Source organism: Ambystoma mexicanum, chromosome 13 (genome assembly GCF_040938575.1).
Source record: "Ambystoma mexicanum isolate Mex_15411 chromosome 13, UKY_AmexF1_1, whole genome shotgun sequence".
Lineage (NCBI taxonomy): Eukaryota > Metazoa > Chordata > Amphibia > Caudata > Ambystomatidae > Ambystoma > Ambystoma mexicanum.
Genome location: NC_090938.1, coordinates 740,953,201 through 740,980,342, shown reverse-complemented (window position 1 = coordinate 740,980,342; position 27,142 = coordinate 740,953,201). Strand labels below are relative to the sequence as shown.

Sequence of the window (27,142 nt, the reverse complement as noted above, 5' to 3'; positions counted from 1 at the left end):
ATCACTCGCACTTTGTACTCACGTGTCTGCCTTGATTCGAGACTTCTCCAGACTAGGTCCGTCCAAGCGGCTCGGCCTCACACTTCAACGGGTCTACCCTGCTCCGGCTGGCAGTACTGGGCAAACCCCACTATTGTAGCGTGCGCACGACTATGTGTACCAGTTGCCGTAGGTGGGCGATCCTGTTGAGCGGGCCCGCCGTGCGTCTCCAGGTCGGCCGGGGCCGTCTCGTGCCAGAGGGGACAATTATTTAAGTTCAGATTACCATCACGTCGGGGTCACCACTGAAGGCAAGTGTCCCCAAAGCGCACCCACCCCCCTAAAGGAGAGGCAATAAAGGACGCACCCCAGGAGGGAATGAGACCAAGACAAGTGCGGGTGATAGTAAAGGGTTTTTATCTAAGTCAAAATAGGGCATGCAAAGAACTCTGCAAACTCCGAGAGCGCTCTGTCTGACAATAGCAAAGACAGGTCCTTTTGTTACAAATCTACGTCATACATGACTCACACTATAGGGGCACATAGTTTCAGGGATTGGGTGGCGTCGACTAACTACTTATGCAATGTATAGTTGTTGCTCCAGGATTGGCTGACATCTGTGCGGTGCCACGAGGGGTGGATGGTCAGCTGGACTCGTCGGGGTGGAGCGTAGGGCTGGGTGCAGCTTGCAACGATGATTGATGCCCTGTCTAACACTTTGCCCTTGTGGCTTGTACACTTTCATTCATCCACACCATTCCTTGATACTAACAACCTTATAACTCATGGTGGTATCTGCGACCTTGTGTTTGAAGAAGGGACAATATATTTATTTCATATTGGGGAGGGCGGGTGTCTGGCAGGCTGGTACCTTGAAGATAGAACGGCTTCACAGGTTCAGGCACGGGGCAGCCATAAAAGAGACAAGGGGGTCTTTTACTGCCCTGTCCTAATGATGTAGAAAGGGAAGGTATTTATGATTGTGCGGGTGTCTGGCAGGCGCCCCTTTTTTCTGAGGCCATGCATCTGGGTGTAGCGAGGACACCAGAGGGTGGTGGGGGGACCGGGGGGCCTAGGGCAGATGTTCTGTAATTGGCGCCTTATTCGCAGCATGGGGGAGGTGGATGCCTGGATGGGGCCCGGTGAGATTGGGAGGGGAGGCCTGGCTGTACTGTTAGAGCGCCAGCTATCCCTGGAGAGCCTGGGCGGGGGAAGGGGGAGATGGCCTTGTAGCTCGGGGTCTGTCTGCGCTGGCCAGCGTACCATACCTTGAGCATGAGGAGAGAATACCACCACTGAAATCATCTAATATTGAACACATACATTTTTATAATCATAGGACTAAATGCTTTAAACATTATGCTATGTTAACAAAAAGATATACATATGTATGTTTATATATTGTCAATCGACATACGAACATGAGGTAGCATTAGGGCTGGAGTGTGTGCCAAGAGGTAGACGTGGTATATTACAAAATGATTCAGGCTTTGCAAGTTATCTTATGTCTCAAATAAACATCATCACATCTCATTTAAAAGTGTTCGCACATTGCTCCTGGTCCACACATCTCCATTTTAGCAGCAATCGTTAGTCGATCATGCACGTGTTATGAGAATATAAATATTTTACAACACAGGAGGTCTTGGGGGGTTTATGTGGGATTAGGGTACCATATATTTTGTTGGGGCTGAGTACAGGGTTAGGTCATACAGGACTCAACCAGTTTTCGTTTCTTGCTCACCCCGCCTGGTGACAGTTTGGACAATGATGTGCTGCGGAAGGTGAAAGTGTTACAGTGTCTATTTTGTTGTTGTTCGTGTCTAACTGCTCGTGAGAACAGGCCTCGGGAAGATTTACCATGGGATGGAGGCTGGGGATGGGTGGCACGGTCAAATAAGGGTCAGGCTCTAGTTTCGAGTGCATGCAAGCTGTTCTGACTGCGGTGAATCTGAGCGCAGTTTACAAAATGGAGTCGGTTAAATGTAAAATGGAGTCTAACCTTGCCACGTTATTCTAGGCGAGCAGCCTTGTGTGTCGATCTGCAGCCGCCCCGTCACCTGGGCCCTGGGACAGGGGGGGCCGCCGCCGAGGCACAAGTCTCCTTAAAGGTGGGAGATGTATGAGAGGGGGGGGGTCATATCAACCTGCCTTCCCCTACATCCAGTAAAACAACCAATACTTTTTAATAATCACATTTTGTCCTGTCCTCAAATGAGTCAAGTGTCGGATACTAAGGTTACTCTGCGTTCCCCAGAATTTCGTACCCTGGAACAAAAATGATTATCTCATCAACAGTCCCATGGGAATAGTCAGTATGGACCTCCTTGTAGCAGATAAGAAAGGACTCAGTGTTAACTAAACGGAGTAGGGACAGAAGTCATGAACAACCATTGCGAGACATCTCAACAGCAAACTCTGAGGAACCAAAGTGCCAGTATTCTTTAAAGAATAATACTGACCTTCCAGTTTCTCCTCAGAGGTCCGCTGTATACCATTCGACTTCTTCTCATTGTTTACTATCCGAACGTTTGGTAGATTCTAATGTATCGTTGACATTGAACAGGTCTAATGTGTTGAAGTTGTTTGACGCAGTTCCTATTTTACGTTCTATTCAATCTCGAGATATTGCAATGGTTGAATTTATTCATGATAAAATCTTGGATAGAATTCTATTGTCGGTTCCATCGAGATTGGTATTCGAGACAATATTGGATGCAGAAAAACATCTGCGTCCACTGGGACATGAAATATTTGAGGTTGACAGGGAGGAAGTCTTACACTCCTTGAAATCCTTCCTTAGGGCCTCAAGTATTAATTTCAAACCCACCCATTTTTTGCCTCTGAGGGTGACATGTTCCCAGACAAATTTTTTGAGAACTAGAGGGATAGAGTTTATCGAACCAGCAGTGGTTGATTCTGGTAGGGAGGATTGGTCTTGGCTGCCTGAAGAATTGGTTAGTAGATCAGGCTCCCACTAGCTAAGCAGTCTGAAATCGACGGACCATCTAAAAATGCATTCATGGAATACCAGAGATTATAAACAACTGTTAATGAAAGAAGATAATCTGTTAGGTATTTTGGATATTATTTTTTTTGCAGGAGACGTGGTTTATGGTTGCTTCCATTTTGGATGGGTATTCTCTTATTCTATCTTGTACGACTAGAGGTACACAAGGCCGCCCTACATCTGGTCTGTTAACTGCTTGTCGAAATGGAAGAGGCTTTGTTTGATCATCCTGGGGATCCCCAAACCCATTTATACAATTGACGAAATTGATATGGGAAAACACACAATGGGGCCCAGGGAGGGTCATAGGCTTATTTAATTTATATTGGAACCCGCCGGGGATAACCACTGAATCCTTTCTGGATGGGGTAGTGAAGCATTTAAAAATATGTGCCTTAGATCCAAAGCTTTTTGCTGTGATAAAGGCAGAAGATCTGAATTTCTCCTGTTTTGGTTGGAATGGTGCTGCAGCAGAGAAGGGAGCCACAAGTTGGTTGCATTTTTTGGAACTGAAAGGTTTCCACATGGTCAATTGGAGCGTAAAAGGGGAAATTCCCCCCCAGCCTAGATTACTTTTTTGTCTCAAGTAACATTTATATGTGGATTGATGAATTAAAGGTTCTTCAACAAAGAAGGAGCAATCATGATATGGTCTTAACAAATTGGACCATTCCGGTCATGAACCAAAGAAAGAAGGATATATATAGGCCTAGCTTGGAGATTGGTTCTGGTAAAAACCGGTACAGGTGGAATGAGAGTTCCCTGGTTGCCTTTAACAATCAATTGGTTAAAGGTTGTGTCACTAATACTTTTGGGCTGGTCCATCAGCCATTTGATTATATGATCGTGTTAAACCCATTTATAGTTAACTCCAACATCTTGAAACAGAGTTTATTTTCACACAAGCATGTGTTTGATCTCAAAGTTCAAACTAAAAATGTTTTCCTATAGAGCAGAAGGGAATAGTTTCTTACCTGTAACTCCATTTCTCCAGCATTAGTATCTTTCATGGATTCACATGCTTAGAATATTCCCCGTCGTCAGGCTGGGAATCCTCGGTAATTATATAGACGTTTTTCATAGGAAAAATTTCTACACTTTTGTGTCCTATCTACGTCGTTTTGGGCCGCCTGCGCCACTAGGACGTAGAGGTATAAATAGCCCCGCCCCCGCGGCTCCCTCAGATTTGAACCCCCAAAGTAGTATGGGGAATATCTGGTTCGCATGCTAGGGGAGGGCGGCGGGCGCATGTGAATCCATGAAAGATACCAATGCTGGAGAAATGGAGTTACAGGTAAGAAACTATTCCCTTCTCCAGCATTGGATCTTTCATGGATTCACATGCTTAGAATAGATTGTATAGCAGTACCCCCAATTGTTGGAGGTGTGTATGCAAACCAATATCAATATAACCATAAACGCATTTTTGCCATGGCTAAACTTCAAATCATAGTACATTAACAGCCAAAAAATAACACTTTAAAGCACATTGGCCGAAGGATATACCCCTTGTTTGGGGCTTACCTTATTGAAACAGGTGCCGTAGGACTGCTCGTCCCATCTGTGTATCCTCTGCATGTTGTTGTTCGAGGCAATAATGTCGGGTAAACGTATGTGGCACCGACCAGGAAGCCGCATGACAGATATCTCCCAGCGGAATTCCAGACCACAATGCTGCCGACGACGAAGTGGATCTCGTCGAATGGGCTCTTGGACGTTTTCCCAGCGGTTTCCCAGCTTTTGAATGACAAAAAGCAATCGTAGATGATATCCAGCGGGCTAGCCCTTGCTTTGAGATTGCTTTCCCTTTTGCCGAAGGGCCATAAGCCACAAATAGTTGTCTTGTGTCTCTGAGATTTTGAGTGCGATGGAGGTAAAATTTCAGAGCTCTTCTCACGTCCAATGGATGGAGAGTCTTCTCCGCGACAGACGAGGGCGTTGGAAAAAACATTGGTAGTACCATAGAAGAATGCTTATGGAACATGGTTGGAACTTTAGGAATGAAATGAGGATTAGTTGCCAACACCACTTTATTTTTGAAAAATCTCAAGTATGGTGGGTCAATAACTAACGCCTGTATTTCCGACAGTCGTCGTGCCGAAGTAATAGCCACCAGAAAAGCCAATTTCCACGATAAGAATTTTAATGATGCCGATGCCATAGGCTCGAAAGGGGCCTTCATTAGCGCTGCTAAAACCAGGTTAAGACTCCAGTTCGGAGGAAACTTTTTCGTTGGAGGAAAGGTTCGGAATAAGCCTTTCAGAAAATGTTTAATTAACCGGTCACTAAATAATGGTGTTGAATGTCTCTTCCGAGTAAATCTCGAAATGGCTGCCAGATGCACTTTAATCAAAGAAAAAGACAAACCTTTTTGAGCTAGGAGTAGCAAGTATGGTAGAAGCTGCTCTGGCGTGATGTTTAGTGGATGTAAACCTGGCTGATCCTCGCACCACATGCAGAATCTTTTCCACTTGCTGGTATACGAATCGTTCGTGGACGGAGCCCTTGCAGCTTGTAAAATGCGACGACAGTCCGATGGAATTGTTAACGCTCCAAACTCGGAGAAGTCAGGAGCCAGGCCGTCAGGCTGAGGCTGTCCGGGTTGTGATGCCAAACTGCTCCTTTGGCCTGAGACAGAAGGTTCGGGATCTTCTGGACGCTCACTGGTTCCGCTGTTGATAGTTGGAGTCGATCGGAGTACCATACTTGCCTCGCTCAGTACGGGGCCACCAGGATCACACGACATGGATATCTGTGGATCCATTGCAGAGTCCGACGAATGAGTGGAAACGGGGGGAACGCATACAGAAACTTGTCCGTCCACGGGAAGGAGAACGCTTCCCCCAGTGAGTCTTGCTGTGGCCACCTGTTCGCGTATTGTGAGCACTTCTTGTTCTCCCTGGTCGCAAAGAGATTGAGGGCTGGACGACCCCATTTTTCGAAGAAACGGTGTAGTTGTTGGTCGTTCAATTCCCATTCGTGTAGTCGATTCATCTCTCTGCTGAGAGAGTCCGCCTGTACATTTTTCACTCCTGGCAAATGGAACGCCAATAGATACATCTTCTGTTCGAGGACCCAATGCCATATCTCCTGGGCTTCGGTCGACAGAGTTCTGGAGCGTGTACCTCCCTGTTTTCTTAGGTAAAACATTGTTGTTGTGTTGTCTGTCATTATCCGTACAACTGAACCCTTTATGTGTGGTAGAAAGGATTTCAGGGCCCAATGCACCGCCCTTAACTCCAGCACGTTGATGTGAAGGCTAGACTCCTCCGATGACCACTGACCTTGAACTTGTAGGGAATCCAGATGAGCTCCCCATACAGTCAGAGAAGCATCTGTCACCACTGTCATCTGGAACTCTGGTTCCTGTAGGGACATTCCTTTTGTTAGATTTATGGAGATTCTCCACCACTGAAGTGCCTGCACGAGCTTGTTGTTGATGGTCAATTTGTCTGACCAAAGCCCTCGACTCTGTGCCCATCGATCCGCCAAGAATTCCTGTATCGGTCTCATGAAGAGACGACAATTGTTGATTAAGGGGATACATGACGCCATGGTCCCCAGCAGGGACATGTACTTTCTCACTGACACTCTGGTGTTGACTTTCCACTCCACTGCCTGTGTCGTAGTTTTTTAACCCTTTCCATGGATGGTTTCACCAATCCTGACTGTGTCTGGAACTCCGCACCCAGAAAGACCAAGGTCCTTGATGGCGTTAAGGAGGACTTTTTGAAGTTTATCGCGAAGCCCAAATGCTGCAGGAGGTACATGGTGGCCTTCATACTTTCCTGTGCTCTCGCCGGAGACCATCCCCTTACCAACCAATCGTCCAGATAAGGGTAAACATGATGACCTTCCTTTCTTAGCCAAGCTGCTACTGGAGCCAAACATTTTGTGAACGTCCTGGGAGACGACTTTAGTCCGAATGGGAGGACTTTGAACTGATAGCAGGTTCGTCCGACGACGAACCGCAGAAATCTTTTGTGTTGTCGACGCATCGGTATATGAAAGTATGCGTCTTGAAGGTCTAGCGACGCCAAAAAATCTCCCGGTTGTATCGATCGGATAACCTCTTGAAGTGTAAGCATCTTGAACTTCAGATTCTTTAGCTTTTGAGAGCTCGCAGATCTAGAATGGGTCGCCATTTTCCATTGGGTTTCTTGACAACGAAGTAACGGGAGTACACTCCCTGCCCTCTTTCTGCCACCGGGACCAGTTCTATAGCCCCTTTCTGCAGCATAAGCGCCACTTCTTGGATTAGTACTTGAAGATGGGGTTGTGCCGAAAACACAGGTGGAATGTGTGGCGGCATGTCTTTGAACTGTAGAGAGTGGCCCAGATGTATCGTGTCTAAAACCCATTGATCTGATGTTATGCGCTCCCACTCGTCGACGTGACGAGACACTCTGCCTCCCAAGACGTCCTGAAGCTTGTCATTGCTGGGTTTTAGCCTGCTTATCTTTCGACGACGATGAGTAGGCGCCTCTTCTTCTTGAGGACTGATAATCTCTGCCTCTACGAGTTGCTTGGGCCGCTCGTCTAGCCTTGGGAAGAGTAGGATGGCCTGCTGAACCCTCGGTTTCTAGGTGATCCAAACCGGGAGTTACCCGATGCTCCTCTGAAGGGACGAAAGGAACGAAAATTCCTGCCACTTTGGAGGGCTCCGAGAGAACGAGCAGTGTCAGAATCTTCTTTCATGCCCTTCAAGGCCTCATCTACTTTCTCCCCAAACAGTTGTTCCCCTTCGCACGGCATATCCAGTACCTTGTATTGCACCTCCGGTCTAAAAGTCGTGCACTTAAGCCAGGCTTGCCTCCTTAAAACTACGCCGTTATTGATTTGCTTAAAACCTGCTTCCGCCAGGTCGACAGCGATATTTATGGAATGATTGGAAGCCTCTTCCCCCTCACGTACCAGCAGCATAGCAGACTTCCTGTGTTCCTCCGGCAGATGGTCCAAGATAGGGGCCAAACGATGCCACATCTCTCTATCATACCTAGCCATAATAGCTAGGGAGTTGGCCGCTTTTACTGTAGTCGCTCCAATTGACAATACTTTTTTGCCAAAAGCATCTTGCCTCCTGGCATCGTTGTCCAGGGGGGTCGTGCATTTGTGTTGCGACCTTGCCTTTCTGGCCGCAGCAGCGGATACGACCGATTCCGGTGAGGGTTGAGACGACAAACACTTTGGAGTTGACTCCGGAGCTTTGAATTTCTTTTCTAATCGTACTTTTATCGCCGGTTCTGAGAAAGGATGACGCATGGTTCTCAGCCCCTCCTGCCAGACATGGTCTAAAATGGGGATCGCAAACATCGATTTTCTTCTCTTGCCCATATGATCGAATAAGAAACAATCTTTCTTTTCTTCTTCCGGGGCCAGGCCAAACTCCGCACACGCTTTTCCCATCATTGCATGGAAGGCACCGATGTCATCCGGCGATGATGGTTGTGCCGGGCTTTTTGGAGTTTCCATCTCCGCTTCCGACTCCCATGTCGGGTCCCTTGAGGGGGATAATGAGACGTCTGAAAAAGACCCTTCACGTTCCGATTCCGACTCCGGCAGTTCTCCTTCCTCTGTGTTTGAGCGAGAACGATCTTCCTCAACCGGACAAGTTGTAGGTACTCTGGTCGACGATCGAGGAGCCGGACCTGGTTCGTCGACGACCGGCGTAGCCTGTACTACTTTCGGGACACTAGTTTGAGGTAACTGTGTGTCCAAACGCTCCAACAGCTTCTGTAATGTGTTTAACACCTCCAGGGACAATACTGCCTGGGGATTCCGCAATGAAGAGGTGACTGGAATGGCACTTCCACCCGAGAGCGCAAACGAACTGGTCGCTTGTAATCCCAGATCGGCTGGATGCACTACCTGACCAGTGTCATCCTCAACCGACGAGATGGAGAAGGCCGTTTCTTGTTGCAACAAGGTCTCAGGCAAGACCGGGTCGAAAACCTCCGGTTGCCAACCCACCGAAGGGGCCGTCGACGACGACATTTTCTCCATAGCCGCTGTTTGACCCGACAAAGTGATCGTGGGAAGAGCTGGCGCCGATGATAAAGAAGGCGTTGACGACCGGGCTGTCGTCGACGACGCAGTTGGGTGTGGTGCAGAGCCTTGAGGCGTTCCCGCCTTTTTTGAACTCGACTTGTGGGTCGACGACTCTCGACTCAAGGTAGACCTTTGGCGGTCTCCTGAGGAGGTTTTCAATAGATCTTTTCTCTCCTTTTTTGATGAGGAGGAAGAAGATGAAGCTTTCTTTGACGAAGAGTCCCTCGCAGAATGTTTTTCCAAGGGACGTTTATCCGATGAACGTGGTTTCTTCGTCGTAGGCTCTGCCGAGACTGAGCGAGGAGATTTAGATCTCGAGGCCAAACTATGAGTAGAGCCTACCTCCGATGGTGGGTACGCACCCGCTCCGTCATTGAGCCAGATTACCAGGCGTCTATTTCGGTCTTTTAGGGTCTTCTGTGAGAAGCCTTGACAGATCTCACACGTGTCAGCCGAATGATGAGGGTGAAGACAATAAATACAGTCCATATGCCCATCTCCTTCATACACTTTCTTAAGACCGCATGTAGCACACGGACGAAATAATGCCTTTCCAGACATTTTCGAAAGAAGACGAAGAAGAAATACGCACAACCTTGTAAAAATAGTAGATACTCGAGGTAATCCCACTACTTTGGAAGACGGTTGAAATCTGAGGGAGCCGCAGGGGCGGGGCTATTTATACCTCTACGTTCTAGTGGCGCAGGCGTAAGCGGCCCAAAACAACGTAGATGGGACACAAAAGTGTCGACATTTTTCCTATGGAAAACGTCTATATAATTACCGAGGATTCCCAGCCTGACGACGGGGAATATTCTAAGCATGTGAATCCATGAAAGATCCAATGCTGGAGAACTGAGATGGTTGATGACTTTTCCCCTTGAAGAGAGAATTATGAAAGTGAAATTACTTGAGCAAAAATTTAGGAATTGGAGGCGAGGCTCTAGGAGCATTTTAGCCCAAAGAGATGCTGAACAGATGTTGGCAGCTATTGCCAGCGAAAACAGTGCAGACATTTGGTTTCTGTTAAACTTTACGAATTAAACACATGTGGCTTTACAAGTCAAACCCCATAGCCGAGGAAACCTGGGTAGCCCATTTTACTGCACTATTCGTCCTTGATTTTGGTAACGACAATGTTCGAGGAAAGGGTGACAAACCATGAGTGGATACTTTCCTTTGACTTGGATGATATCTTGGAGATTATAGCTAAAGCTACTAACTCGCGAGCAACGGGTCCAGATGGACTATCCAACGCAATGTTTAAGGCTTATCCACAAGATTGGCCCCATATCCTGGAGACTTTGTTTCTTAGAATCCTCAACATGTTTCAGTTCACAACTTATTGTTGCAGAACATTCATTGGGAGTATATATCATTTCCAATGCTATGTAAGCACACAAATGATTCAACAGAATATTCTAATGGATAGGCTGACTTTTCTTTTGACAATTTTAAATTTTTCTGCATCTTCTATCCTCACATTCTGGGTTCACACATACATCCTTTTTGTAGTAATCTGCAGGTGACAAAAGTTTTTTAAAAAAGGGGAAGGCTATTTTTATCTCAAATTACTTTTATTTACTTTCAATGTGGTATGTATCTCTGAGGAGATTATAATGACATTTTCTGGTGAGATTACTACCTTAGTATCCTCTTCATCATTGTCCCATAATGGTAAATCCCCTGAGTACAAATGACAGGGGCTACCATTCATTTTGTAGCATATAATGAATATATGAAGAATATATCATATGGTCGAATGATGCTGATAACTCAAGAACAGCGCTTCTTATCTTAAAGTTTAAAATTAAAAAATATCTTAGTGTCACGTCTTTATCTTGGCTTTCATCCTTGAACAAAGATTATTTCTTAATTTTTTAGATCTCAAGCATTAGAAATGCATTAGTTCTTCAATCTGAAAAACATTCAACATATTTTTTTATATAAAAAATGTTGTAAAAATGAACTATTCTTTTTCTTGTCGGATTTAATTTAGAAAGAGAGCATGCCTAGAATTCTGAGCACTAGGGTAAGTAATTCAGTGTTAGAGGACCATCAAACCTTCTGTGTTATAGATATTCAGTTTGAACCTCACTTCATGCCTTGTTGATGAAGGTGTACCTGTTACCACCCCTATTGTTGATCTAATTCACTTAAAACTGACACATATTGACATAAAACCTACAATACTGATCTGGTTACTTACTTACCAGAATCACGGCACAGTAAGTCATGAATTCTCCAGTATTTCCACCTCCCAAGAGTTTTCTCGTTTGAACAAACCCAGTATTTTATGTCCCAAGCTAACCAATTGTCATCAAGGATGAATTCCCACTGCTAGACCAGCAATCTCATTCGGCTGCTGTATCAATCGAGCAGCTGTCTCTGAGGGAGATCACATACTATCGAGCATGGCGAAACTGGATGTGTGCAAATGAAAAAAGCTGTAGGGGTACACATATTGGTAATAACAATGTTCTAAACCAGACAGAGAGAGGTTCTGGTATTTGTGCCCCTCTAACACCCATTCTGATCCATAATAGTGGAATGACTAGACCAGTACTCTCAACCAGTCCTTGCATGAACTTGACAGCCATTTCTAGAGGAACAATCTATGAACTAGAACGTTACTGTCAGTCTGCTGACCATTAGCTGATAAATCATTGCCCATCGGGGGGTGGGGGGTGCTGTTGCACAGCAATTGGAGTAGCAGCAGAGAAGTGCCGCCCGCCCCGGGATTGAGGGCCCAAAGGGTATTTGCACCAAAAACGGCAGTGCTAAACCTCGGAACAAAATCGATGAGGAGGTGAATCCTTGTGGCACACGTGGGTGAAGTCTGGAGGTCGGGGAGGACCTGTGGAGGAGTGAACGGAGTGAGCTCCGGAATGGCTGGGAGGAGGAGCTCAGGCTGAAAGTAGTGGACGGGTAGTTTGGGATGCAGAGAGAGGGGCACCGGGGCCTGGAACCAGGCTGGAGCTGGAATATCACCACAGTCCTCTGTGTGGAGGTGGGAGATAGAGTCCCCCCTCCGGCTACCCCTCCTGGAATCACAGAGTCCTGAATCCTGAAGCTTATTTCCATTCACAGTGCTTTGAGGGCGTGAGACTCGGTGACAACAGAAAGTTTACTTGCAGAAGCAAACTGGACCTCACCCTCCCAGAGTCTGACTCCTGTCAGTGTCTGTGAATTCCTAACACATCTATCCCCGCCTGGGAGTGGATCTATAGAACCAGAGACTGCAGTATCTCTGGAACACATTGACAACCACAGCCAGCTATGGATTACCACCTACCGCTAGCTGACACACTACACTAGCAGCCAGATACTAGCCAGACACTAGCACCAACGAGGGGTCGGGTCTACTAATAACAACCACCCATACTTACAGTGGGCTTGGGTACTGTAAGGAAGGCATGATATCAAACAGTGAAGACAGACACAAGTGATCACAGTTCAAGGGTGTTTATTGAACTTCAATGGGTTGGATGAACGCCTATCTAACCCTAAATTTAAGGATGGGAGCAGGCTACAACCATCAAAGTAAAAATAACAGTCCTAGTAGACTCTTTTCAAAATAAAAAGGGCCTATGCTAATAAACATATTGCCAATCCCTTCTTCTAAATACAAATGGTGTGGGAAAATGATGTATGCAAAAGAAGGAGTATTCAAGAAAGAATATGTCAGGACAGCCGGACAATTAGCTTCCGTTCCCCACGTTTTCAGCACGGGGCAAGGTGGCACACTCGAGCTTAGCACAGATTCTGGCTTCTCCAGCATGAGGATGCAGGTCAGGATATAAACCAGGGCCTTCTGCGACAGTCTCATTCCCAATAAAGTCTCTCATTCGTAAAAAATGGCTTGGATACAAAACACAACATCAAAGTTACTTTCTCTTCAGGAGTCACGCTTACAAAGTTTCGGGTGCACTGTTTACCCTGGATCTCCCTCAGCCGCGCTAGACCCCTTTGATACACCAATTCACAATAGGTCTCCCTCGATCGGGCTGGGACCTTGCACTCTCGCTTTCTTCTTATGTCACAGTTCGATAAATTCACAATAGGTTTCACTCAGCCGGGCTCAGACCTTGATGCATTTATTCATAATCAAAGACTTTCCACTGTGCAATGGATTTTACTTATATCCTTGCAGGACCACTTTGATTCATTCTTATGTGATTTCTATTCTTCGTTTTCACATTGACATATTACAGTTCCTTTTGCCACTTCTTTGTGGGATACATCAGTCAGAGACCTTTGATTGGGCACACACGCGGTGCCAGACCACTCTGCTATTTTTTATCTTAGTTCACGTTAAATGTTCAAACAATTCATCAGCCATCTGGCCTTTACCCGCGTCTTTCATCAAACGCTTCAACGTTCGCTCTTTCGTGTAACAATGTTGCTGCTTGCAACCTTTGTTTCAACACAGACCGGTCTCGTACAGTTTCCTTCAACTCACCAGCTGTGTTGATTTATCTGTTTGCGGCTTTGATCTCGGAGCCAAGGACGATACCACAGCGGCTGTTTCTCCTCCCCGACTCGGTCATTCATGCAGACGGGCCTCGGATATCTCAGACACACAATGCAGGATTCTTCGGTTTCCCTTGTTGGCCTTACACGTGCTGCTTTCAAGTTCCTAGGAGTATAACAATCACTCGTCGAAAAGGTCAAGGGTATCTCCTTCCTTGTTCTCCTTTCTCGGTCTGCCGTCTCTCTCCATCGGCTCAGCTGCTGCCTGAGAAGAACCGCTCCTTCATGTGCTTTGCCTCGCTCAAAGTGTGCTCTCATACTGTGCCTTTTATCCATGTGGGGAGGTTCAATTGAAGTCAGGTGTGTATTGTCAAAGGTAATTGCCTGACTCTGCCTGACTATGGTATTCGGACAGGTCAGGTACATTGCTCGGGTATTAGTCTGTTTTCTCCCAGAGTGGGCGGTTTGTGTAGCAGTGTTCGTGTAGGGAAGGGGAGGGAGTTAAAGTTCCCCGGTATCCTACCTGGTAGGAGGGGTTAAAGGTGTTAGAGGGAAAGGGATACCGCGTCTCGCCATCAGGTGTCCCACTCCCACTCCCCAAGGACCCCTCACCCAGATGATCCTCCCGCACTGGCCCACCCCCAGGGTCTGGATCCAAAGGGGATGGCCGTGACCTGGCCACCTGAGAGAGAGATCCCTGGGGACTATCGGGTGAGACACCCTCTGGTTTCTCACAGTACCCAGCGCCAACCTGCAAGGAACACAAGTAGCTACTACAACCCATCGTCAGGCGCTGGGAGTCGTGAGAAGCCCTGCATAAGAGGGGCTGGAAAAAGGCGGTATTACAAGGAGGCACCGCAACAAAGGAGATAGAGGGAGCGGGGCAGGACAGAGTGCGGAGGGAATCCTCTGGAAGACTATACAGCGGGCAAAAGAGTGATACCCACGCTATACCCAATTATGAAAATGGATAAGTATAAGGGCAAGAAACCAAACCATCAGTCTAAGATTGACGCATATAGGACAGGAGGGCCCAAAACATAACAAGCATCGGAGACAAGACCATAGTCGACAATGGCGACAGGGGAAACGCAGAATCTCAGGCTACCCAGGAAATCTTGAGAGTCGTACACGAGGCAAAGACACAGCTGGAGCAAAGGATAGATGCAGTAGGTCTGGATGTCAGTCTCCGGAGATAGTACCTGCATAAGTGTCCGCGCCGCGAGTAGGAGAAGCGGAAGAGCGTATATCGTCTGTCGAAGATGTTATGACCCCGCTGTGACATGATAAAAATGTAGAAAAGGACGCAGCAGATGGAAGAAAGATGGGCCCACATGGGCTGTCTAATTGTTTCTCAATTGAAAGGGCACATAGTACCAAGTGAGGAGCCACTGCGAGGCGCCCCACCAAGACAAATCCTTGGCAAACTGTTAAATTACCGCGATCGAGATGTAATCTTACAAGCAGCAAGAAAGAAGGGAACTCTAGAGTATAATGGGGCAAGGATTGCAATATACCCCGACTTCACCAAAGCGGTACAAAACACGCAGCAATCCTTTGACGCGGTGCACAGGTAGCTAGGGGAAAAAGAAATGAAGTATGCCACAATTTATCCAGCAACACTGCGCCCCTCAGGGAGTTAGGTTCTTCACGCGCCCTACTGATGCATGGGACTGGACATAAACAATCGGCCCGCAGCAATGGATAAAGCAGAAGGGGCAAAACAAAAATGCAGGAACAGAAATGGCCCCCTCAGGGAGAAGGGAAAAGCAGTTGGAAGTCAGGAAACAGCAGATATGCAAGATAGACTGCAAATAATTGACATTGATGTGGTCCCAGGAGGGGGGTGGAGTGGGGAGGGGGAGCATGAGAGCAACAACAGTGAATAAGCAACAAATTCAAGTGGGTAAAATTCAAGACTTCGGGTAGAGCGGCCAGCAGGCATAGCCCCCTTTGCAAATCCCGAGGCCCCTATCAAGGGGTGGGATGAGCGATAGTTGTTTTGGGGTCAACAGATGCTTCAAGTTGGGGGAAAGTATAGGGTGGGGTAGGGGGGTGTTGTTGGGTTTGTTTGAGAGGTCAAGGGGCAGGGAGCGAGAGAATATGGGTAGTTAGACATGCACAAATGCAGTTCGGTATACATCTTGACTTAACAACAAGGCAAGGGATCTCAGACCTGGGAAAGGACAACACAGAGGCAAATGACACTACACGGAACGATGCAAGGAGAATGTAGGATTGTGAAATGCCGAAATTATGAGATTAAGAGAGGGGCTGATGACAAAGTATTTGATGAGGCAGAAAGCCTGCATAGTACTATTGCAGGAAACGCACTTGATGGCTCAGAGTGTAGGTTTCTGGGCAGCGGTCAATACACGTTGGTGGAACATGCAGGATACTACAGAGGCTCCAGCGGGGTGGCAGTCCACATCAGTCATAGCATTCCATTCCAGTTGGTCAAGTGGAGAGAGAAGGGGAGGACGATATCTGGTAGTGACTGGGGGAATTATGGGAGGAAGCAATTACCATACTGAACGTGTACGCACCTCCACCATAACAACCGAACTTACTTAACAATAAACAGGCGATACTGGCAACACATGGTGCAAATGTAACCATAGTGAGAGGTGACTTTACTGACGTCCTTCACGGGCGAATAGATGTCCTCAGATGGGTAAACTCCCAGGGGAGGGGGAGACGCGTACCAAGCTGGTGACCATTTTGGAGGCAACAGAATTACGGGATGTCTGGAGAGGGTTACACTCTGGTAAAAGACAGTTCTCGCACTATTCCTGAGCACACGACTCAATGTCTCGCTTAGACTACTTTTTGGTTCAATGTACCATCACCGGAAGGGTATTGGAAGCGGAATACCTGACAAGAGGCATATTGGATTATGCCCAGCTGTATATTACAATAAGAGGGGAGGGACTGAAGGGGAAAGGGGAATGGAGGCTCAACACATACCACCTAGGGATCGAACCAATACGGGAGGAGATGAAAGACTGTACGGAGACATACTTTGAATTGAATAAGGGCACAGTGAAGAATGGCTGCACACTTTGGAAAGTATTAAACGGTAATTAGGGGAAGGGCAAAGGCATCAATAAGGCCATATTGGAGAGAAAGAAAGGAAAAGCTGGAGACACTAGAAGAAGAGGTGGCTAGGACAGAAAAGAGGCACATAGACGAACAAGCAATAGAATCTTAAATAGAGATGCTAAAAGTTGCTGGGCAATACAAAGTAGTGATGACAGATGAGGCAAAAAAGGCATGCTGGGCCATGAAAGCCAGAGTGCATGAACCCGGGTCCAAAGGTGGAAGGATGCTTGCATGGTTGGAGAAAAGGTAGGAGGAGTCCAGATGGGTTAGGGGCATTGGTAATGAGGAGGGAACAATCTACACGGAAGGGGAAAATATAGTAGACGACTTCGCACATTTTTACCAGGGGCTATACAGTGCGGTCCCAGGCCCTACAGAGATCGAAATTGGGAGATATTAGATGGGGTAAACCTGCCACAGGTAGCTGAACAAACGCGACAAGTAATGGATATTGAGATTACGATGGAGGAAGTACAAGAGGCAATTAAGAGCTTAAATTACGTGAAACCCCAGGACCAAATGGAATCCCGACTGCATTTTGGAAATAAATCGGAGACAAGGTGGTCAAGCCAGTGTGGGACATGTTCATGAAAAGCTGTGCACAAGGCACACTCCCACGAGACGCGAGAACGGCTACAATAGTGATAATGCACAAAAAAGCTAAACCCACTGATAGATGTGCCTCGTACCGTCCCATATCTTTGCTGAATGGAGAGGCAAAAGTCCTAGCCAAGATACTAGCAACAAGGCTAGTAGGGGTAATAAGCAAGCTAATGAACTCAGATCAATGTGGTTTTGTTCCAGGAAGAGCAAAAGGATGAACATGCGAAGGGCACATAACACTTCCGTATTACTGACTCATTAGAGGGTCCCCACGCAATAATGTCACTAGAGAAGGTCTTTGGTTTGGTGCAAAGGGAATTCCTGTGAGCAGCAATGGAAAAGGTAGGCCTGGGCCCCAACTTCATAAGATAGAAGAAACTACTAAATGCACAACCACTCGCGAAAGTTGGAGTGAATGTGCACGCATCCCATATCTTCCCGTTTCAGAGGGGCATGAGACAAGGATGTCCACTGTCGCTGCTGCTATTCCTCATAGCGATCGAACCACTAGCCAAGCGCATTAGAGCGGATCCAACAATTCAAGGGTTTCGATGGCTCAAGAACTGGGAAGATAAAATCTCTCTATATGCAGACGATCTTTTGATATATCTAGGGGATTGCAGAAGAACGGGCCTGAGGGTAATGGATACCATACGGGAATTCGGAATTTACTGCGGTCTTGAGAGCTAAACTGGGAGAAATCAGTTATAATACCAGTACAGGGGGGAAAAGATGCAGTCCCTGAGGAATGCCCCCTCCGGGTGGAGCAAGGGGGATTTAAGTATCTGGGTATAACAGTACAAAAGGATGAACATTTGTTTCTTAAAAATAATCTAGAACCAATAAATCGCAGACTACAAGAAGACGCTGAACATTGGGCTAACCTACCTATAACACTGCTCAGAAGGGTCAATTAATTAAAGATTATGGCACTGCCTAGACTGCTACATGTCTTGCAGAACACTTTGGTGAAAATACCCAAGGCACAGTTCACAAGGATCAAAGCTATAATTAGAGGACTATTATGGGGTGACAAGAATCCACGCATAGCCCTGCGGATGCTCTCAAAAGCGGTATGGGACTGAGGGGGTAGGACTGCCGGATATATGGAAATACTACTGAGCAGCCCATCTGGTGGTAGCAAATGAGTGGGTATTTGGAGGGGGAAATCTAGCTCACACAAGACTGGAACTGTTGTGAAGGGAAGGCCGAACCCCTTAAAGAGGGTACTCTTCCCCCCAGCAGGACCGAGATTGGTGCAGATCAGGATGGAAGTCACACACGCTATGGGATGGAAGGGGAAAGCTACGAGACAGTCCCCACTGTGGAAAAATCACAATATTAAAGAGATACAAAAGCTAGGGAGGCAGCCACGTCGGGTGGAAAAGGTAATATGCAGACTGGGAGATATAGTGGATAATAAAGAGATAACCCATTGCGAACAATGCAGGAAGAAAATATGGACTGGGCCAGGAAGAATACTTCACAAACATGAGACTAAAACACACTGTACAAGCTCAATTTGAAGGGGAATTGGACTTCCCCCGAACAACCCCCATCCCCCTGAGATTAATCTATTCAGGGATAAAATAGAGGGGAAAGGGATAACCACAATATATCAAGTCATAAATAAAAACACCCCCTCCCCCATGTCACACCTGAAAGGGAGATGGGAAAGAGACCCAGGAACAATAGAGAAGGAAAAATAGATAGACGCGCTAGTGGCTACAAGAGAGGTTAATGCATCACCCAGGATGAGGCTCATACAATACGACATTCTGCACAGAGTACACCCTTCCAGAGATAGACTGCATAACAGGGGTAGAGTAACGCATGGCCGGTGTCTCAAATGTAGAAGGGAAGTAGGAACATTCCTAAGATGATGTTACTGCATATAAGCATATAAGAGGGGAGATTGAAGGAAGTAGAGGGGAAGAGACACTGATACACATACCATAGATGGTGGTAAAAAGAGAACTAGTGGCAAAATGGGAGACCTAGGAAATGGCCACTTTGGCAACCTGAGAGATTGGAATGGACCATTGCATCAGAATGGAGCAGATCACATACAGGAATAGGGGCGGGGCATGAGGAAGTGTCCGAAGATATGGGGGAAATGGGACATGGATGCCTGAGAGAAGGGGCACATCGGTACAAGATACTACAGGAGGGGGGAGGCAGGGGATATAGGGCAAGGGAAGGAAGGGGGTAAAATGAGGGAGATTAAGGAAGAATGGGATAGGACGAATGGTCAACCCTAAGAAAAATGTGTATTTGAACAAGGATATGAGGAATAATGTTGGAATATGGAAACAACTTAATAAAAACTGGTTTATAAAAATAATAATTGCCAATTAGTAATTCATGTGTGTTAAATGTATGATATTAAGAGTTATTGAGAGGGAATATGTGAGGTGTTATATGTAAGATATGTTATGATAGTTAATATAATAATCAGACATATAATATGTGTTTATTGTTTGTTTAAATCTATTTTTAAGGGAACCATTATGAAGCAGAGAGAGAGAATCCTTAGTACATTTGAGCATCTGAAGCAGTTTCTGGAGAAGGAGAAACAGCAGCTGCTCAGCAGACTGGAGAAGGAGCAAGAGGAGAAGATGAAGAAGATTCAGGAGAAACTGACCCGACTGGAGGAGCAGCAAAGCACCCACAGGGGCCTGATCACAGAGCTACAGAGGAAGTACCAGCAGCAGGACGTGGATCTACTGAAGGTGAGAGGGGATCAGAAACCTATAGAACTAGAGCAGCAATCCACCCACAGGGGCCTGATCACAGAGCTGGAGAGCAAGTGCCAGCAGCAGGACGTGGATCTACTGAAGGTGAGAGGGGATCAGAAACCTATAGAACTAGAGCAGCAATCCACCCACAGGGGCCTGATCACAGAGCTGGAGAGCAAGTGCCAGCAGCAGGACGTGGATCTACTGAAGGTGAGAGGGGATCAGAAACCTATAGAACTAGAGCAGCAATCCACCCACAGGGGCCTGATCCCAGAGATAGAACAGAGATGTCAGCAGCAGGACAGGGAGTAACTAAAAAAAAACCTTCTCCCAAAGGTACAGAGAAAGGAAACCTGTAAATGGTGGCCTACATGAACTGCCTTTCCCTTCTGTGAAGAAACAGGATGAAGCATTTGTAAAAATATATAAGCAAAATAGTTCTAAAGTCAAAAATAGAAAATCACCATTTACAACTAACTTTGCTGTTTGGGACTCCAAGTCCCATAATCCCAAGAGTACTTGGATGAAGAAGAGGGCTGAAGAGCAATGCAGACCTGAAGGTCAGGCAATTAGGCTTAACAGCACACCCGAGGGAGGCTGAGAGGCTTAAAAAGCTCCCTCTTGTGCAGGCCATTAGTCATGGTTGTGGCTGGAGGGGCAGTTGCAGTTGTAGCAGCAGCAGAAGCAGCTGGGGCAGTAGAAAGTGGCAGAGGAAAGCACGTTGCTGGCAGAATCCACAGAAGTGTGAGGAAAGAAAGGACACCAGGATTTTTTCAGTTACTAGTCCTGAGTTGGTCCTTTTCCCCCAAAGCCTGGATTGCAGAAGTTGCACAGCGGGAAGCTTAAGATTTGAAAGCTTTCCCCCATGTGAACCTGATTTGAGAGATTTCACAGCAAGAAGCATGCAGCAGACAGTGCCTGGAGGCTGGCATGCTGCAGGGGGTCATGGAGAGCGAACTCCGCGCCTCTGTGGTGGGACCGAAGGCAGCTTGCAGAGGGAAGTATGCTGAGTCGGGAAAACCACTGTAGTAGAAGTCCAGCAGCCAGTGACAGGGGCGCGAGAAGCCGGTGAGTGTTTGTGCGCATTCTCAAGCCTTCAGGCATTGTCAAGCAGGCAACTGTAACCAGTTGCTTTCACTTGCGAGGGAGTGAAATTGACTGAAGCTGACCAGATCGTGTCAGACAATGGAGTGCAACAATTGTAGCACTCGCGTATAGACGAATACGCTGTGGAAGGAGGTGTTGAACATTATAAAAAACTGCTTTAACAAAGTTAATAATAGTTGCGTGTGCCTAAAAGTGATTTTAACACGAAGACCAAACCTGAGTAAAGTCACAATAACATTGTATCCTGTGAAACCGAGTGTTAAACCTCAATATTGTGACCCAAAGAAAACAAGCATTACAATAAGCCAAGAGTTGGATAAGCTTTGCCCTCAGCCAAAAGAAACTAAAGTAAAGGTTTCTTTGAGAGTAACTGTTGCTAGCAGAGGAAAAGAGGCTAATATAACATCTTTAAAGGTAGAGCTTGTAAATGAATGACTATGGTGTGAACGGAACAGCAACTAGTCATGAACTAACATTGTCAAAGTCAATAGAAGTTGAATTGAAAGTACTTGGCTTGTGGCTTAACAAAAAGACAAGAGTGGTTGAAAAGTGGCCCTATAAGAAAGTTGATGTTCAGGAGATAAAGAGACATTGCTTGCTGTAGGGGAGACATGGTATCACAAGTATGACACTGACACAATGGGTACAATTTGTAAAACCTTTATTGAAATGGTTGGGGTTGGAGAAACTCCTAGTCTGCCCTATAACTAAGATGGGAGTCGTCTCAACCATCAAATAATTAATAACGCAGTCCTAGTGGAGTCTGTCAAATCAAAATGGCCTATGTTAACAAAACCTAATGCCTGCCCTATTCTTTGTACAAAAGTGTAAAAAGAAGAAATGTATGCGAATGGAAAATCAATCTTGAAATAAGTAAGTGTGGTTGAACAAGCTCTCCTCTCCACGTTAAACCTCATGGAATAAGGCTGTCCCTGTAGGCAGGATGACACACTCTGGCTCAGCTTCTATCACAATAAACAGTTCACCACGTCGATCGAGGCCCCCCTGGCCTTCCACGTTTAAGTCTCTTTTCTTTGGCTTCAAAACAAGGTTTCATCAAAAACAGTTCCCGAAGGTCCCCCTCTGCCGGGCTCAGAACTCACAAAAAATAAAGTTCAACACAAAGAAGTAAGGGGCTCCTTTCACCAAGCTTGTCTCACTTTGGGTCTCACTCTGTCGGGCTCGGACCCCTCAACATATGTAATTCAACGCGAACAAGCAAGGAAGCTCCCTTCCCCAAGCTTGTCTCACTTCGGGTCTCACTCTGTCGGGCTCAGACCCCTTTTCAGAATATAGTTCCACACATACAAGCAATGGGGTTCCCTTCCCCATGCTTGTCTCACTTTGGGTCTCCCTCTGTCGGGCTCGGACCCCATTTCAAAATGTCTCTTCAATTCAAGCAAGTCGAAGACTTTCGATTGTGCGATGGATTTAAATATGACCTTCGCAGGACCACTTCGACTAAATGCTCACAGTTCAACTTTCACTTTCCTCCCTTTCTCTGGGAGTTCTCGTCTTTATTTCACTTTTGCTGAGCATACGCTTATGTTTCAAACAGTTCACTTGTAACAGAGACTTTCGAGTGGGCTACTTGCTTTCACCAGACCACTCCGATCCTTAGTATCGCTGTCTTCGCAGCTACTTGTTCACTTTAAAGTTCATTCAGAGGTCTGCCTTTCCTCGCGTTTCATTCCCACGCTTGCAGCCTCCACTTGCGGTAAATGTTGCCACTTCAAAAACCTCTAACACACACCGGTCTATCAGATCGCTTTCCAAACTCACCGGCTGTGAGCGTCTCTTCTGGGAGGATCTCTGGCAGCCTCGGAACACAATGCAATCTTCTCTTGTGGGATCTGGCCTTCTCCACGTGTTGTCCGCGGCCTGTCAGAGGCAACAACCTCTGGTAAGCAACTCTTGGGGTTTCTGACCCGCTGCTTCCGTCCCTCGGCCTGTCGTTCTGCTCCAATAGGTTTGCCTTCTTCCCAGAAGCCCTGCTCGTACTCGTGTTCTGCCTTGCTCAGAGTGTGTCTTTGGGTGCTGCCTTTTATTCATGTGAGGAGAGCTAATAGGTATCAGGTGTATGCACTTGGCATCGAGTGCCTGACTTTGCCTGACCCGATTAGCGGGACAGGTCCAGTATGATGTGTGTAAGTGGATGTTGTTACTGCCAGTCATCCTCTATCAAGTGTTTTTGTAAAAAGTGGGTGGGGGGGGAGTTGGGACCTTGGAGCATCCTAAACCATAGGATGGGTTGGGAGTGGAGGTCCTGGTATAAAGTGACCCAGGCAGAAGTGGAAGTGGACGTCCTGGTATAAAGTGACCCAGGCAGAAGTCGAAGTGGAAATCCTGGTATAAAGTGACCCAGGCAGAAGTCGAAGGGGAAGTCCTGGTATAAAGTGACCCAGGCAGAAGTGGAAGTCCTGGTATAAAGTGACCCAGGCAGAAGTGAAAGGGGAAGTCCTGGTATAAAGTGACCCAGACAGAAGTGGAAGTCCTGGTATAAAGTGACCCAGGCAGAAGTGGAAGTCCTGGTATAAGGTGACCCAGCGGAAGTGGAAGTGGAAGTCCTGGTATAAAGTGACCCAGGCAGAAGTGGAAGTGTATGTCCTGGTATAAGGTGACCCAGGTGGAAGTGGAAGTGGAAGTCCTGGTATAAAGTGACCCAGGCAGAAGTGGGAGTCCTGGTATAAAGGGACCCAGGCAGAAGTTGAAGTGGAAATCCTGGTATAAAGTGACCCAGGCAGAAGTGGGAGTCCTGGTATAAAGTGACCCAGGCAGAAGTGGGAGTCCTGGTATAAAGTGACCCAGGCAGAAGTGGGAGTCCTGGTATAAAGGGACCCAGGCAGAAGTTGAAGTGGAAATCCTGGTATAAAGTGACCCAGGCACAAATGGGAGTCCTGGTATAAAGTGACCCAGGCAGAAGTGGGAGTCCTGGTATAAAGTGACCCAGGCAGAAGTGGGAGTCCTGGTATAAAGGGACCCAGGCAGAAGTTGAAGTGGAAATCCTGGTATAAAGTGACCCAGGCAGAAGTTGAATGTACTGTGAAGGAAGCAGGTGTTGCTCATGGTGTTAGGAGAGAAACACTGTGATTTTATCCTGACAAAGAAGTGGTTGTGTTTCATGGTGCTGAGAGAGAAGCACTGTGATGAGATTTCAACTAAACTGTGTTTTGGGAATCAACTAAGTTGTGACAGAAAACATCCTAACCAAGAAACCCATTGGTACTGTTTAAGGAACTTTGACTTGTGCATTTCCTGGAGGAAAGGGATCTTTTCTGTGTTGAACTGTGGAGTGTTGGAAGTTTTTCTTATCAAACTGACTTGGCCAAAAACTGTGTTGGAACTTTGTTTCAAACCTGGATTTTCTTGTTGTTTTGAGTTATTCAACGGTACTAACCTTGACTTAAAACCTGGAGAAGGGGAATTCGCTGAGGTTACAATCAAAGACTTGAATGTGTTGCTAATTCAAGTATTGCCATATGTTTTCTTGTTTATGTTTATGTATAAGTCTGAGGGCCAGAAATGTTATGCTGGAGTGTTTTCCTTAGTTTATGTAGGCAGAGAAATCCCTGTTAGAGATGGGCAAGTGAGGCGTTGGTTTGCACTTTTGATTTAATAAAACGGCATTGTTTGAAAAATGATCTAAATGTTGTCCACCTCACATTTCTGACCCCTCACACTACCTAATCAAAATGGAACCCCTACAAAAAACTGATCAGCTCTTTGTGTCCATAGCAGCTGGTAGAGAAGATCATGTCGCTAAATCCGCTATCTCAAAATGGATAGTCCAATGCATCCAAGTTTGCTACTCACTATCTAAAAAATCCTTACCTTTCACACAGAGAGCCCACTCTACTCGAGGCACAGGGGCTACTCTAGCTTTCATTGCAAATGTTCCATTAGATGCAATTTGCAAAGCTGCTACTTGAGTTCCATTCACACAACACTACTGCTTAGACACACACCCTAAAGCAGATTCCTAGGTGGGTCAAGCGGTATTAAGACATCTATTTGCCACTGTACCTTCACACAACCCATCTCCTCCAGGTACTGCTCGCTAATCTATGCATTGCATGTGATTCTAAGCAGATCCACAAGCCTCAGAAGGCATACATTACTTACCGCAATCATATTTCTGGTGCATGTATCTGCTTAGATTCACATGTGCCCAGCCTTCCTCGCCTCCTGGAGTTCATGGTGCATAGATGTCTGTCACCTTTATCTTTTATACTTTGACTTTGTTGTACTCACACAAACACTTCTTGCTCCCTCATGTCAGAAAAAAAGCAATCTGAGGGATCTCGACGCATGAAGGACCATGGGTACAGTACATATCACACAAGGGATATTCTTACAGACACGCCCAGTCAACGTCCCGTTTCGAATTTCGAAAACAAGTCATGCAATACTCTGCGACTACCACTAGATGTCAGACTATACATAGCATGTGAATCTAAGCAGGTACAAGCATCAGAAATACGATTACATTACCTAATGTATGCCATATCCTCACAGAATGCAATATAGGAACATCACTTGCTTATCCCCTTCAAGGCACTATATTTTAATAATGCTTGTTCTACTATTATGAAGGGATATTCTGAAATGAGATGGTGTCTCACCTGTTGCTCCTACCCCGCAGGGCAGAATGGGGTGAAATACCATGGCACCTTCGCTCAATTGACAAATATCTGGCTGCAACTCTGTCTTTTAAATGGAATAAATGCTATGGGCAGCTCCTACCAAGTACAGGTGGCCGGGCTGTGAACTCTCTGCTTCTAGAATAAGGACAGCAAGCTTGTTGTTGGTCTTCCACGATAAACTGAGAACATTCTCTGCTCCTCAAACCGGGGGTCAGGTTAGCAAAAGCTTTGATGCCCGAGTGTGGCCGTTAGCGCTGTACAAATCACACACATAACATAATCTATCAAGAAAAAGAGAGGGGGAGAGAAAGATGTACAAGGGAATGAGAGAGAGGCCAGAGAGAAAGGGGGAATAGAGGTAGAGGGGCAGGGGGACGAGGACAAATGGGGAAAGATGGAGGTAAAGGGGGATGTAGGGGCAGGAATGGACTGGTAGGGGAGGATGTGGGAGGTGGAAGGGACAGGGAAGCAGAGGGATGGAGGGACACAGAGACAGAAGGAGAGCGAAAACTAGACCACAATGACACAGAGAGTGCACACCAGACTACACTAGTGCGATCTTGCAGGTTCTGTTCTCTAACCGAGGGATAAACCACACTGACAGAGAGAACCAGTGTGAGCACACCACACTGTCCAGACAGAGAGAACCAAGAGAGTGCACTTTACAGTACACCTCTGAGAGAGAGGGACAGCATGAAAGACTGTTCTCACCCACTGACACACCACCCTGCAGAGAGTGGCACAACCACAGAGAGAGAGAGAGAGAGAGAGAGAGAGAGAGAGAGAGAGAGAGAGAGAGAGACCCGCAGAGACACACCCACAGAGCTGGCAAAGGACAGAGAGCAAGCTACAGCGATAGAGCCAGGAGAGAAAGAGAGAGGGAATGATAGGGGAGGCAGAGAGAGAGAGAGAGACAGAGCGAGCAAGAGCGATGGGGAATGGGGTGAGAGAAAAACAGACGGCACTGATGGGGAGAGAGAGAGAGAGCGCGTGCGCTAGGTCAGCGAATGCTGCACTATGACAGCTAGTCTAGTCCAAACTCCCCAGTAATGCCCTCTAATGCTGAGTGCAGTATGTGCAGTCTCCCATTTGTGCAGATGTTTCCATTATATGCAAAGTGCAGCTTTAAACCCATCTAATGCCAGTTAGTGCTTGGCATGCCTGTAAAGTCACTGTATGTCATGTTCATTCCCATTTGTGTAGGTGCTGCAGATGCAAAGTGCGACCTCAGCACCTCTCAGTAATGCCATCTAATCACAGTTAATGCCTTGTTTGTATGACAGTCACTACATCTAAGTGCAACCTCAAATACCCCAGTAATGGCAGGCTCTGGCCACTTGTCTGAGCTGAATGTTACTCCCCCCACCTTTAGTACACAGTGGCTCTAGTTCCCTGCACAAACATTGTCTGACCAGAAACCTCACAGAAGGCTCAACTGA

The 27,142-nt window shown here is 46.6% G+C and overlaps 1 protein-coding gene across 3 annotated transcripts in view; it reads left to right on the top strand.

The window, feature by feature from the left end:
* Positions 1–27,142, top strand: part of LOC138521875 (E3 ubiquitin-protein ligase TRIM39-like) — a 498,159-nt gene that overhangs the window by 388,154 nt on the left and 82,863 nt on the right. For all 3 annotated transcript variants that reach the window (XR_011283148.1, XR_011283149.1, XM_069635032.1), the window contains exon 3: positions 19,717–19,947. Coding sequence is in view for 1 of the 3 variants with exons in the window: in XM_069635032.1 (XP_069491133.1) it covers positions 19,717–19,947 (231 nt within the window). In the remaining 2 variants the exon portion in view is untranslated. The remainder of the gene's footprint in view (positions 1–19,716; positions 19,948–27,142) is intronic.